This window comes from Parasteatoda tepidariorum, chromosome 5 (assembly GCF_982258835.1).
Source record: "Parasteatoda tepidariorum strain Cologne lab strain chromosome 5, Ptep-v5.0, whole genome shotgun sequence".
NCBI lineage: Eukaryota > Metazoa > Arthropoda > Arachnida > Araneae > Theridiidae > Parasteatoda > Parasteatoda tepidariorum.
In genome coordinates, this window is record NC_141759.1 from 52,272,414 (window position 1) to 52,288,154 (window position 15,741).

Here is a 15,741-nt window from a genome sequence, read left to right on the forward strand (position 1 = left end):
AAGACCATTCAGAGAAGTTTCTAAGTCCACTATGAAGTTATTGAGTAAAATTTTTTTTATAAAATGTTTTAACTTGAAGTTAGAATTTTTATAGATTGTATATGAGTTTTATATGGTTATCTAAATGGTAGCAGAATTTCCAGTGTTAATCTGCAGTATTGTAATCAAAATTAGATTTTATCTGTGACTTCAATGCAGTCAGAGGTTATTAGTGTAAGAATTAAGCTTATTATTGATTAAATTTAATTTTTAATTAAATCTAAAATTAAGCTTAAGCCATTTTTAATCTAAAATTAAACTTAATGTATTTAGCATAATTAGGAAGATATTAAATATAAAGTTATACACAAAAGCTTTATGTTATGTAATTTTATTTTTATATAATCACTCTTTAATTTTGCCTAAAAAATAGAAAATACAGATGCTTATGAATTATTCTTATGAAACTTATTACCATTACATGTACTTTGCAAATAAATAAAACAATGAAGAAATTCAACATTAAAAAATTGTCTATTTTTTTTTATATAATCATACTTATAAAAAAGGAAAGCTAATCCTTACTTTTCATAAATTAAAATTAAAAATGGATAAAGCATTTTTTTTTAAATTTTTTTTACTCATTCTCAGTTTTTTTGCTATCATTTTTTTTATCCATTTATTTATTTAAATTTAAAAATCTGTTGTGAAAAATAATTTGTTGAAGCTGTGATAAATCTGCAGTGCTGGAGGATTTCTGCTACCAGGGTTATCTATAATTCGTATGTTATAGAAATTGTTTTCTAAAATATTTATTTTTAAGCCATGACTGATGTTATTATTTTCCGGGCAAATAAAGTACAGTCGGATCCCGTTTTAGCGAATTCCATGGGACCGAAGCTATTTCTACGCAATAATGAAAATTCGTTATACCGATATTACGAATTTTCAACATTAACAAATATTATTTCGTAACATTGGGATTACTATTCGTATGAAAAATCAATTTTCAGTTTTGATATTATATTTTTAATCTAGATTTGGGAAAATATCAATGTAATATTAAAAGAGCGCACAAAACTAATGTAAACAATGAATTTATTAACACTTACTAATTAGGCAGATGCATAATCAGTAATTTTTTTCTGAACAAATTATTTAGAAACAGTAGAAATTAAAAAATTTTCCAAATTATGCACATGTTCAAACAAAATATCTGAAAAGTGCCGAAAAACGTTTTGTGCCGATAAATATATCTTTACAGCTTCCAAATTGGCCAAGGCTTGTGAAGCTGTAGGTACATTGTTTTCTTCTGGACATTCTTCATCATCGCTGCTGTCCGAAAGTGATTTTTGTTTGTTTTCTTGAATCATACGTACAATATCATTGTCTGTCAATGCTTCGCATGTTCTAGCATCATCATCTGCAGTCAGAAAATCGTCAAGACTAACTTCTTTTTGCACTGATGTTTCTTTTGTCACATGTTCCCATAAAGGCTGCAAATCGATGATAACATCATTCATTTCATCGACTGTTTCGTTGTCAATTGCCGAAATTAAATTTGCTTTCTTCCATCCATTACAGATGACTTTTTGGCTAATGTCTTTCCATGCTCCAGCAATCATATCCATTGCTTGCTTTACATCTGGTTTCGTAATTGCTTCTTTGTTTCCGATTTGCACAAGCATACGCCTCAGAAGTTGTGTTCGATACTTACCCTTTACCACTTTAATTATACACTGGTCAAGAGGTTGTAAAATTGACGTACAATTAGGAGGAAAGTATTCGATGTGAATACATTCCAATTTTGGTGGCTCATTGTGGGGTGAACAATTATCAATAAGAAGCAGAATTTTTCTTTCTTACGTTTCATATCTTCATCAAACTTAACCAACCACTCATTAAATATTCCAGCCGTCATCCACGCTTTGCGGCTAGATCTATAATCACAAGGTAGTGAATTTACATTTTTTAGGCACCTAGGTTTGGCAGATTTGCCGATAACCATAACTTTTCTCTTTTCAGTGCCTGACATATTGCTGCAAAACAAAGCAGTTAAACGCAGTTTTCAATTTTTGCCTCCAATGCATTTATCCTTTTTAAACGCCAAGGTTTTGTTTGGTAACAACTGGAAAAGAATTCCCACTTCGTCTGCGTTGAAAACATCAGAAGGATTTATAAAACCTAATTGCATTCGATATTTTTTCTGATTTCCAGTCATTCACAGCTTTTAAATCAACAGAGTTAGCTTCACCACAACTTTGCTTTGCAACAATACCATAACGTTCCTTGAATCGATTCAACCAACCAACACTTGCTTGAAAATTTTCGTTTCCAAAAGTTCTTGCAAATTCTAAAGCCTTTTCACGAATGAGGGGCCCGGAAATTGGAATGTTTCGGGAGCGAATATCCTGGAACCATGTAAAAACAGCTGCATCGACATCTTGAAAATTTGAAAGTCGTATCTTTTTTCTATGTGATCCGATCAATGCTGATTGAACTTGCTGTTCCAACTTCGTTCGATTTTTTAAAAAAGTAGATAGAGTAGATGGGGATAGTCCATACTTTGTCGCAACGTCAACTTTTTTTATCCCATGATCAACTTCTGAAATAATTTCCAGTTTTTCCTTAATGGAAAATTGTTTACGCTTTTGACCACTCATTATGCTCAAGAAGGAAAACAAAATGCTTGCAAACGTTGAAAGCAGACAAACTGATTTAACTAACCTTCTCCTATTGAAGTTGCACACCACTCTGGTAATTTTCTGAAACTTGTTTACACCCCTTTTAAACTTTGAGTTCTTAGAACAGCTCTCCCCCCCCCCTATTTAGTCTGTTGTAATTCAAGGAAGGAATTGTTCTGCTAAGGGTGGTCACTTCTAATCTATCATTCTTGACAAGCCCTTTCTATTGAATAGAATTCCCTCTTTTGAAAGCATGTGTATTTTGACTTCTTAAAACATGAATGAATCAATGCAAGGGTCAACTCAGGGTGGTCTCTTTCCAGTGATTCTTCTTTTTTTGAAAGGTTTTTCACATTTGAAACTTATTAGTATTTTAAGGGTGATAAAACATTTGATTTCTGAGAACATTTTTGAAAAAATGTGTCTTGTTCATCAAAGAAAATAAGACCTGATGTTCATTTTCGCCTTCGCTAAATCGGATAATTGATTTCGTAATATCGGTATTTTTTATACATTGTTCACATGGAAATACATTTGGGGATTCGGAAAATATTCGTTATTTTGAAATTTTCGCTATTTCGAATTTCGCAAAAACGGGATTCGACTGTATATATTTGTATTTCTAAAAAATTATTCTATTATCTATATATAATTGAATTATTTATAATGTCTGATAAATTATTTAATTATCTGTAGAAAGTGTGCAAATTTATTTTCCTTATTTTATACATATTTGGATTTACAGGTTCCCCCCCTCCCCCAGTATTAAAATTTGATAAAACTGTAAATATAACTATAAAATAGTAAATATAAATTATATTGTGTCATATTTTATGTAGATACAAATTTATGATTACAATGATGAATTAATTTTTATTTTATGTATAGATTGCTCGACTTCTGGGTTCAAAAGCATGCTTACTTCATAAAGAGCTTATTAATTTGTTGCAAGATGAAACAACTGAAGTAAAAATTTCATTGTTTGAAATAATTGAATATTTTACTTGTATGATTTAGAATATATGTGCTAAATAGTGTTGTAAATAATGATACCATGGTAATATTAACTAAAATGTGACTTTTCTCAAATTTCCAAGCATTTAGAAAATTTAAATGTTGCTAATGTGGTTAAATATTACAGGGCTTCTTTGTATATCCTTTTTCATATAAAAAAATGACCGCATGCATGCCACACTGATTGTTAAGGTAATTAATCAAAATAAATAATGAATTAAGTGTAAATTAAATTGTTAATAAAAATTATAATAAATATTTCTTCAAAAATTAAAATATATTTGTTAGCTAAAATTAATTTGTCTTATTTATAAGATTAATTATTTTTTAGAAATTAACTAACAATATATAATGAAATCTTCAGGAAAGACCACCTCTATGTAGCGACCTCCTCTATTTATGACCACATTTGGGAGGCACAGAATTTTTTCCTTAGACTTTCTGTTGAAGAAAACCTTTCGGGGAGAGACCATCAAAACCTCTCCCAACGACCGAGAAAAACCTCAGCACCAAATGTGGAAAAGGTCAAATAAGGAAATATGATAAAGTATCAAAATAAAAAATATTAACAAAACAAAAAAGTAGATTAAAATATATTCAAAATATTTGTGAGTGTCTTGTACTTTGAGAACTCTTTTTGGCAATCTTGGCGAGAAATTGACAACCTCATTTTACAGTCAGAGTGCACTAAAGACAATACTATCAATGATTTAGTTTTAGAGTTAAAAGTTAAATTAGAAAAAATCATATAAAAAAAAAAACTAAGCATCTCAAGCAAACATCTTTTATTTTTCAAAATAAAATCATTTTATGATATAAAATTAAGTACAAAAAACAAAATGGTTTATTTATTTAAAATAGTTCTCTCATTTATAAGCGGTAAATTCATTTTTACACATCAGACATTATTTTACATTTAATATCAGTAGGGGTCATTTTATTGACGCTGAATTATATTCATCAAATTTCATTCAAGGTGCCAACACAAGTGGCATTTCTGCACCACGAAAATGAAGGTGAGTAAAATTTAAATCTCTACCGAAAATTCATGTACCTTCGAAAACATTTTGAAGGCGAGCGAGGTGCCCCCTAAGAACGACCAGCCTAACAATCATTTTACTGTGGAACAGAGAATGGTCCGCGAGAGATTTCACTGTAGTGGAAATAAAAAATGTCTTTGTGTTCTTTTAAACTAATAATATGAGATATTTAGATTTCCTAAGAATTCAAATTGTTTTTCTTAGAAAAAAAATTTAAGAGTTCAGTGAATAAAAAAATAAAATATCCATTTTAAAGTACTAGATAGAAGAACTCTGTAGCTACATTTTAATTATCCAATGAGGCATTTGTTTTATAAAACAATATGCAATTAAAAAAAAGCATGTAATTTTTAAATAATTTGACCTTAAAATTGAATATTGCCATAATTTAGTTCTATTTTTCTTTATTATAAAGGTATTAAAAGGTCTAATTCCTTATCTGCCTGAATGTTTGAAAGCTGTTTGCTGTTCCTCTAATTTTAAGGTAACTATTTAAATTCTTTTTAAAAAAGGTTTTCAATATGTTTTATTTATCTTAACCTTAATTAATTAGTAAAATTTAACAAAGTAAACTTTTAATGCTTTTAAACCATATAATAATACTCAAAACAGTTATTTTAATTTTTCATATAAGAGTGCACAACCTTGAGTAAAGGGTCGCTTGCCCAAATATTTAGACATGTTGACAGCAATTATGGGTAGTAATTGTTGAAAAAATATTGTGTTATGCACAAAAATTTTTTTTATCAGTTAACTTAGTAATATGTTTGCATAAAATTGCTTTTAAATGTTTAAAATTAAACACTACAAAACTGATTACTTAAAAAAATTTAAAAAAGAAAACATATAAATAGATAAAGAATACATTTATCAGAAAAAATCAGATAAATTGAACTGAATAAAAAGAATGGGAAAGTCATGTTTTTATTTCCCAATGCCCACTTGTTTTGACAAAATACATAAGTACATTTTAACATAAATTCTAATATTAAAGAAGTTGTACATAAAATTAAGCTTAAAAAATATTTTCAGTTCGGCTTTCTTTTCTGGATCTATTATTTTATTAAGTTATCATTAATCAGTAACTAATAAAATTAAAATGCTCAAATTCAGTTCTGTAAATGTTAATTACTTTATTGTTATAACTGATATTTAATTTGTTTTGAAAATTTTTGTAAATAATTTCATTGTAGGTTCTTTTTCAATTATTTTGTCAGTGAGTACATATTATAATTTTTAATGATATTCATTCTATTCCTCATATTTGATATTATCTGTCCAAGTTTTTAACAGAAATATTCTATTGCTTGAATCTGAATTATCTTCTAGGATAACAATGAAAATGACCTTGTGAAAGCACTCATATTGTGTGAAGAAACGACATCATTCACAAGCAGCTGGCGCCTACATGCTGACTTTTTATCCTGCCTCTCTTGCCTGCCTTCATGTGTTTCCTCTGAAACTATTTTTACTACTTTTGTGCCTTTACTGTTTGTAAAACTTCATACCGCTGTGAGTATAAGTTATTTTAATTCTTACTACTGGGTTATGCATTTTTATTGAGGCTCATTTGTTATGCAATGTTGAAATTTATTTATATTTGAAGAATGTTTTCTTAAACCCAGCATGACTATTGTTGTAATTTTCAAGTGGGGCTTATGACCGTGTATTCTTTGGGAAATTTTCATGATCTTGATCTCTCATTTGAATATACTAGTGGGCTGCGCCCCCTGCTCGCTAACGCTCGCCAACCCCCAAAAATTGCTACGCAATTTTATATGGTTTGCTACTAACTTGGGTACATTGCAAATGCACAAAATTCTAAGAATTCAAAACAATCATTCAAATCCATATAACAACTTTTTTTTAAAAAAAAGAAATACATCTTTTTCGCAAATACTAAGTCATTAAAATAAATTTGAATTGAAATAAATGACATGTAATTCGTTAAACCTATTAGAAATGAGCTATAGTATAAAATCTTAAGATAAAATTTCTAAAACTGATATCTCTTTAAAAAGTTTAAATTTTGGCTATAATTAAGTCTATTAAAAATTGAAATAAGTGAATTGTAATGGAAAAACCTGCATAAACAAAGCATTATGTTTTTAAAAAATAATAATCATGAATGATTCACAACTTTGTTAAAAACATTAGTATAAGTCTTAGAAGTTTGACATACAAAAGAAAAACTTAAACTAAACAATTTGCATTAATTTGCAATAAATACTAAATGCGAACAAATACTGAGAAAGATTAAGCGCTTTGTTAATAACAAAAAAATAATTACTATTAAAGATTAAGAACTTCCTTAAGCACACAATTATAAATTTCTGGACTTGGAGCTATCACTCACTGTTAGGCTGTCAAATAATCTAACCCTAGAGAGGCCAACATAAAGTTGTCCATGACTAAAAACTGGTTTAGTCTATATAAATTCGTGAAAAAAAGCGGTTTCGAAAAAATACTAAAATAGAGATCTATCGACAAAGACTACTCACTTCTGCCTAGCTTAATAGTATGAGATTGCAGCAGCTGAATTGAACAACCTGCCAATGCTGTCTCTGGTTATTTCAGTTTCCGTTTTTAAAAGCGCTATATGTTGAGCCACCTCAGCAAGATTTGGCATGTGACATTTTTAGTGACAATCATTGGTCGATTTTCTAGCGTTGCCATTCGGGGAGTTGTAATGAGGCTTTTTTTTGTTGCCGTGTAAGAGAAATATATATATAGATGGGACAAAATCGGCAATATCCTGTGTATGTTTAATGTACTTTTGATTTATTACCTTTTTTTTTTATTACACACATTTTATAACATACTTTTTTTTTGTTTGATTGATCTTTTCTGCTATGGTTAACACTGAAATATTATATTGGAAATTATGTTTGACTTCAAATTCCATTTTATTTTAACAAGTACCTACTGTAATTTTGAAATATTCATATTAATTTTTAGAAAAATAAAGTCAAGTTACATACACAAGGTAGGGGTATCTTTGAAAATTAAACAAATAATTTCAAAATTTTGAACAATTTCTTGTTAATTTCTAATACATACTCAATGAAACTTCTGTGCATCTTTGTATTTAATTGTAATTTTGGTGACTTATTATCTAGTTTCAGTGTTCTAGTTATCTCTGTTTCAGTGTTCCATAGTAAAAGTGTGTAAATATTCTACACATTGATCTAATAACCATTTGTTTTCAATCTTTTATTTTATTTGTTTTATGAATTTAAATAATTTTTTTCTCATAAAAAAGACAAAATACTTATAATTTTAGCTTTTGCTAATATAGTAATACTGTTTTTAGTTTATGAATTTAATTGATTTTTTCATGTAAAAAGAGGCAAAATACTTTTAATCTTAAGCTAATATAGTAACAATACTGTTTTTAGTTTAATTTTCATTTCCCTGTGTTTAGCGTCCAATACCATGTAGAACTTCTGCAGCGTATAGTTTATTAGTTTTTCTGAGAAATGTGCCTAGTCTTGAAAGAAGAAAGGGTATTATTAATGAATTAATACGAGGTGAGTTTTTATGAAATAAAAGATTATCTGAAATTTTATTATTCTTGTATTGAACTTGATTCATTCTGTAAATAATTTTTACTCAAAGTAGTACTTTTTATTTATAATAATTTTTTTAATATATTAATGAGTATTAGTTTTATTCTTTGAAAGCCTTCCAAAACTTCTATCATTGTTTAAAGTATTTCAGTCATTTTTATGCTCTTCTGAATGTATTAGATCCAAGAAACAGTTTCAATCACAATGGAAGCAAATATATATTCCAAATTTTACTTGAAATTTATTTTCATTGCAATTAAGCTCAATTTGAAGTTAGAATTTGTTTAAATTATTAATCTTAGAAATTGTTTTAGTTTACATTGAAATGAAATTTAATGCAACTTCTTTAATCAGACTTCTAATTATGTGTATCTAACAATTTTTAATTGTTTAAAACACTTTTTAGTCAGGTATTTATTTATATTACAGTTAGATTTTGAGTATAAAAATTGTTTTTCCATTTCAATTATTTAAAAAGTTGTTTTCTTTTTAAATTTAACTTTGCATTTAAAAGTGCACTTATGTTTTAATCGAATTACAAACTATATATTCTTAGAAATAAAAACTTATTAGTAAAGTGCTACTAATTAAATAACTGTTTAATTTTTATTTAAATGATATGTTTTTATCATTATTATTCAAAAATATATGCATCATGTTTGTAAGGGGTTTAATTAGCTTAAGTTAATTTATTCAATTTAGCTAATTATGTAAAAGAAAGAAAATTAATCCTGAGAAAGTCATTGTTCAGCTTTTAAAATATCTGTTATGATAACCTATTATTATCTGTTATGATGATCTGTTATAATGATCTGTTATGATGATGTTTTTAAGTTTTGTAATTGCAAGTTATTAAATTGTTTTTCAGATTTATGCTATGGCAGAAGTTGTCATAAAAGAATGCTGTTCATAAAAGTGTGCGAGCTTGTAATAGAATTATTTTCTAAGGCATTTTTTAAAACCTATTTTTTCAAACCAGTGCTCAATTTATCAGGTAAATACAGTAAAGCTTTAATATGTGTAAAATATTTATTTAAGGGGTTTATGTGGTTTTGATTTTATCAAGAAAGCATCAATGTTCAACTTTTTATTTTCTTTCTATAATTTATGTAAAATTTTACTTGGGATTCTGATTTTTTACTGGAGTTTAACAAAAGCATAGATATTATTTAACTGCTAATATTTTGTTTCTTTTTCTTTTTGAAACAATGCAAAAAACTTTTATGATTTAATTCTCTTTTAGAGCTAAAATTTGAAAAGAAAAAAAAAGGATACTATGATGTCTTGCTCACACGATTAAAATTATAATAATCACATTATGAACTTGAAACATCTTTTAATAGGCAGTTGACTAACTCAAAATTGAAAACTAGCTCAAAACATTTTTTAAAAAATTGTTTTGTTAATTTAGAAAAAAATGTCTTTTATTATAAAAAAAATGACAAAAAAGATATAAAATATTCACTAATATTCAAGTGCTAGTGTGAATTTAAGCAGCATGCTATATTCAAATTCAAGAAATCTTGCATGCAAGGAGAAAAAACAGATTTAAAGGTAAAACTATGAATAAAATTAAATAAAATACTTGTGATATCAATTTTAAAAATGGATGTATTATTTTCTGTTTTCAATAAGTGGTTTTCACTATTTTTGCTGTAACTTTGGAAGTTTTTTTAATATTATCTTATACTTGGTGTCAAATCGCTCAGAATAAAATTTTTTTTTCTTCAAAAAATTCGAAAATTTTAACAAGAAGAACCATCTAGAACCCAAAGTGTCCTTTTAACATTACAGATAAGCTATTTTTTATTAGTATTTTCCATTTTATTGATAAAAAGGTTTCATACTAGTTTTTGATATTTGTAACAAATAATAATTTCTAATCATTTTCTTTAGTACAAATATGTATGTCACTTTTAAATAAAATACATTAGACAAAAATGTATTTATTATTAAAGCTTTAATGTTCTCCGTAATTAATGTTTATTTTTAACATAATTTATCTTCAATTTTAGCATTTAGTAAATATGGAATAATTGAATCAGTTTTAGCATTTAATTCGCATATAAAAAACATGGTTAAATTTTGTGAATTTTAAAATTTAATGACTTTTTAGCATGCATTAATACAGTTATAAGCGATATATAATGGTTTTATATATCACTTATAAACTGCTGTAATTTGTTCATTTGTCAAGATTCTAAACAGGCTAGTAAAGCTACATTTTTGTTTCTAATTTAAATATTTACTCATTGCCATTCTTTCATAAATCATTATATTTTTTCTGATATTAGCTGATCCTGTGCCTAACATACGCCTGCGTTTATGTGCAATTCTTCCTCGCTTAAAGAGTTTAATTAAGCTGCCAAAAGATAGCTCTCTTCTTCAAGAATTAGAATCATGTGTCAAAAGATTAATGACAGATGAAAGTGACAAAGATGTCTCTTTTTCTGTTAGCAAAGTATGTTTGTATTTATATATTTGTCAATTAAGTATTTATTCCAATAATTTTTTAATTATTCCTCATATTAGTTATAAAATATTACATTTCTATTAACTATTATTTTCATCAGTTTAAAATTTTGTGCCGTTTTTGTTGCTTTAAAATTCAAAAATAAATCTTATCTTTTGTGACTTTTAACTAAGTAAATCTAAAATAAAATATTTTTAAAAGAAGCTTTGTGGTAATTAAATAATTTACATCAAATTTGAATTCAGCCAATTTTTGACAATTTTTAAAATCCTTAATTGTTGATTTTTGTATTTTTATTCAGGAAACTATATTTTATTTTATATTTTAAATCTTTTACATACACAAGTGCAATTATTAATAAATTTCCATTCTAATTGTCCTTATTTTAAAACTTTTTTCTGAAATTACTGATTATCTACATCTACTTAAGAGTACAATATCATCAGAAAAGCACATAGCTGTAAAGTTTTATCTCTCCTACTTCTAAAAATATATGTAGTTCGAATATTTAGGTATTTCAACTTTTTTATCTGGTCACTTTGGTTTCAAATTTGACTGTATTAGATAAAACACATTATATAAGTTGGTTATTTAAACTATATAAATACCTCTACTTGTTTTGATATAATTGAACGAACGTTTTAAGTATAACCCTTTTACTAATACTTGAATTATCATTCTTTTTGTCTCAATAGGCCATTGAAGAACTTGACAAAATCGAAGTGACAGCTGAACCAGTAAGTTACCTGTTATTATGTTTACTATCTACCAAATGTAAAATTTCTTTCTTGTACATTTTCTTTGCATTTACAAAAAATAGTTTTTAATCAAGAAAAACATATAAGCCCTGCTTTAAAATGACTTTATGTGCAAAAATGAAGTATTACAAAATTAATTAAAGAATTACATTTTGCATCAAAGCCATATAAATTGTGATGGCATAGTAAGGCACTGAAATTTCACTGTTGTTGAGGTCCTATTTCCACTGACTATTTGAGATATGTATTATTATTATTGTTATGCTGGTTGAAGCCAAACCACCTTTTGATTACTTGAACCAGCTTTCTTAAACTTCAGTAATTTTGATCTTTCTTGGACATGCGTAATCATGCTTATTGTCTCAAAGTTATGGAAGGGCACCACAATTTTGAAACTAAAGACTCTGAGCTTTATACTCCTTGGCACACTTTGACCACAACTATCTGTTGAGGGATTGATTTTTTTATGATTGATGCCTGTTATTCGATTTATTGATTTAGGGATTGATGCCTGTTATTCGATTTATTGTTGTTGTTGTTTTTTTTTAATTGTATTTGTCAGTTGATTCCATACAGGAGAAAGTTATCTCATTTTAAAATTAGATTTGAACAACTTAGGAAAATAATAATACATAATATTTACTCTTTTTGATTGTGAGAGAATAGAATGTTATCTGATCTACAGAAAAAAATTAAATCTAAAAACCCACCATTCATGGAAATTTTCGTTATTGTCTCACATGACTTATTTCTCAATTGTTACAAAATATTTCATTTATGAAGAGAAAGGATTTTCCTAAATGCCATAGAATATTGCTGTTAATGCTGTGTTTAGTATTGTATGTTGTTCAAGTATACACTGTTTTCTGTATTATAAATGTCAAACTTGCAACTTAATATGCCAAGTATATATATTATATTTGTAATATTTTTCTGAGTAAATTTCGAGCTGATAAAAATAAAATTTTGTATATTAGATTTCCAGACGTTCCTCTTGCATAGAAATCGCTTTAGATATAGAAGATAGACTTAAGGAAGAAGAAGAAAGAAGGCAATTAGAAATGGTGAATGCATTTTATTATAAACTTTAATCAAAAATATTATTTTGATTGTATAAAATTTATTCCTCTTTGCGTGTTAATAATAAAAAGATTCTGAATTCGGTTCAATATCTATCATAGCTTGTAAGATTCAATGTTTGTATAAAGAACAAGTTCTTCATTTTCAAGATATTTTTCTAAAAACAACTTTTTTGTGACTTAAGTGATATGGTATGAAGCTAAAAAGGACCTTTTTCCTTCTTATAATTCTAGTTTAGATTCTAATTTTTTAATACTTTCCTGATAATAGTTTACAAATCGAATGACATAAATCCTTTGGTAATTTAAAAATTGTGATTAAAAGTGATTTAAAAATTCTTTATTGCGATTCATATTCAAGCGATTTAACAATCAAACATCACATTCGTAATTGCATAATTTAAAAATGAAACCAAATTATTGGTTTTCATATGATTTGAAATTGCACATCATGTTTCATATTTATGTGATTTAAAAATCTCATCGTAATTTGTATTCATGCGATTTAAAAAAGCTCACAATGCAATTTGTAATCTCCTAATTTAAGAATTACATATTGTGAATCGTATTCATGCGATTTTAAAATCACACTTTGTGTTTCATATTCCTGTTATTTGAAAATTGTACATTATGATTGGTATTCATGCAATTTTAAATTACAAATTCCATTCAAGATGATTTGTTTTAAATACTGCATGTTGTGATTCAAAAGATTAATAAATTACTCATCAGGATTTAAAAATCCAATAACGTGTTTCCTATTCTTGCTATTTTAAAATCAAACATCGCAATTCATATTTTTGCAATTTAAGTGTCACACTTTGCAATTGATGTTTACACGTATATGTTCATCAATGCATTAGTGCATTAATTAATTTTAAAAAAGGTTAAAAATTTTAAGGCACATTTGAATGTGAGAATAAGTGAAATATAAATATTTCAGTGAGTGGAGTTTGTATTTTATTCTGTTTTAAATTTTATATATGTTTATTTTGTAACTAAAACCCACTTCGTTTACGAAGCATTTTTTCGGGTTGAATAAAACGTAACAAAACTGGTTACAGAAATGAATTCATCCATATTCTGATATAGTGTGACTGTCGTCTTGAGTCTGTCTTCTTTATCAATATGCTAAGAATAATTCATACATTTTGAATGTGTCCCTATCTTAAAAACTATGTATCGTGATTAATATTCACCTGATTTAAAAATCAAACATCGCACTTCATATTCACGTGATTTGTTTCAAAGATAATCAAATGCTAAAAAGCTGTCTAGCTGTCACTTTTGTATCAATCTGTAATATGTATAAAAAAATGTGTTAACTACTGTTCATTTATGAAAATTTTAATTGGTGGCTTATTATGCTTTGTGTTCCTATTTTTGTTTTTGACAAATTGACAGCTATGAAATTATACATTTTTTTTTTTTTAAATAATGAAAAAATTCTCTGGGCCAGGAGAGTGGCATGAAAACCTTTGGACAAACTTTCAAACGTTGCAACATAATAAATTGAATAGATTCAAAAAATATTATTTTACACCTTCAAATATAGTTTAATAACACTACTTAATTATTGAAATGTTGGCAGAAAATTTTTTAAATAAATTTAATAAGTTTTAGTCAGGCAAAGGAGAGTGACTTTTAGGTAATTATGAAATTTTCTAGATGATTGTAAATCATTAATATTTTTATATGCATCGGAAAAAATTATGTATAGAAAGTAACAATTTTCTATTTCAAGATCCTGTAATATTTTGTTTGAACATGATATTGTTAGATTTATAAAGTATCACCCTTTCAATTTCTCATTTCTGCCTAGCTTGTTTTCAAAATTGCCATAAACTTATTTGAAAGGAAGCATTCTCATTGCATGTGCTGAGGAAAGCATATAAATATTGCACCAATTGGATTTAAAAACAGACTTCATTGAATAATTTTATGTCCCAGAAAAGAAAAAAAATGATAATAAATAAAAAAAAATTATAATACTGGATAATTATATTTTACTTTGCAATTTCAAAATTTAGAACAGTTTATTCCAAGTTACTGTTTCAATTATTAAAAACAGCAATAATCCTTCAATTAACAGTATGGCAATAATAGTGATGAAATAAACCAAATTATTTTAAAAACTACTAACATATATTTTTTAAGAAATAATACAAACTCAGTTTTTTTTATATATAATTCAATAAGTTTAATTTTTCCTTCCCTTTTTAGGAATTCAACTCAAAATGTATGCAAGAAAATACTCTACCTCAAACCTTGCTTTCTATAGGAGCTGTAAATAAAGCAGGAAAAATTCCTGTTAGAAAAAGTAAGACTGCTTTTATGTTAAGGTTTATCTATTTGTTTAAAAAAATTCATAGTATTTGACAAGAGTGCAGAAAATTCTCAGAGTTTCATATTTTCCCAGAACACAGTTCTTTTTTGTTTGGAAATTTCCAGCAAAATTCTAGTGCTTTTTTCATAACAATACTTTTTTCAAAATATTTTTAGAAACTGAAGTATTTTTAGAAACTTATTGTAAAAAATTTTTATAATTTTTTTCATCAACGAAGAAAAAAAAATCCTTTGATTTTATTCAATTCTTGAATAAATTAGTATTAAGTTTTGTTGAAAATAATGAAAATTAAAACAAATTGAAATAAAATATGTTTATAAAACTAAATATATTGATAGAACTTAAGGAGTTCTAACTAATAAATAAGTAAATTGACAAATGACCAGACATTCATGTTATTATTAACGTAAGAGAAATATTATTTTTCATTTAACATGACAGAAAATATTTTTTTCACTTTTGTCCATCTAGGTGATGCTTGTTCTTCTTTCTTGTAAAAAAAATTTCTGCGGTAATAATTTTCCCTTCCAATTTTTGTACAAGGGAAAATTTTGTAAAGCAACCCAATTGTTTTGCAATAGAAAATTTTATAGTTATATTTTTCTTTATTGAACCAAAAATTTCCAATTGATAATATTGTATTGAAATATATTTTGTTTGAATTTTTTTTCCTTACACGTATCTAATTTATTTATATTTTATTGCACTCATATATTATGTTTAAAATATTTTAAAATGCTGAAAATTTTGATTAATAAATTGTAAAAAAAATCTGAAAAAACTAAGCAATTTTTCTGA

The 15,741-nt window shown here is 26.5% G+C and overlaps 1 protein-coding gene across 4 annotated transcripts in view; it reads left to right on the forward strand.

The window, feature by feature from the left end:
- The window catches only part of LOC107452837 (serine/threonine-protein phosphatase 4 regulatory subunit 4), a 43,207-nt gene that overhangs the window by 21,391 nt on the left and 6,075 nt on the right, over positions 1-15,741 (forward strand). For all 4 annotated transcript variants that reach the window (XM_071184960.2, XM_043047252.3, XM_043047250.3 and 1 more), the window contains exons 13-21: positions 3,552-3,629; positions 5,133-5,201; positions 6,047-6,229; positions 8,142-8,247; positions 9,155-9,280; positions 10,581-10,747; positions 11,455-11,496; positions 12,495-12,581; positions 14,820-14,916. In XM_071184960.2, coding sequence (XP_071041061.1) covers positions 3,552-3,629; positions 5,133-5,201; positions 6,047-6,229; positions 8,142-8,247; positions 9,155-9,280; positions 10,581-10,747; positions 11,455-11,496; positions 12,495-12,581; positions 14,820-14,916 — 955 coding nt within the window. The remainder of the gene's footprint in view (positions 1-3,551; positions 3,630-5,132; positions 5,202-6,046; positions 6,230-8,141; positions 8,248-9,154; positions 9,281-10,580; positions 10,748-11,454; positions 11,497-12,494; positions 12,582-14,819; positions 14,917-15,741) is intronic.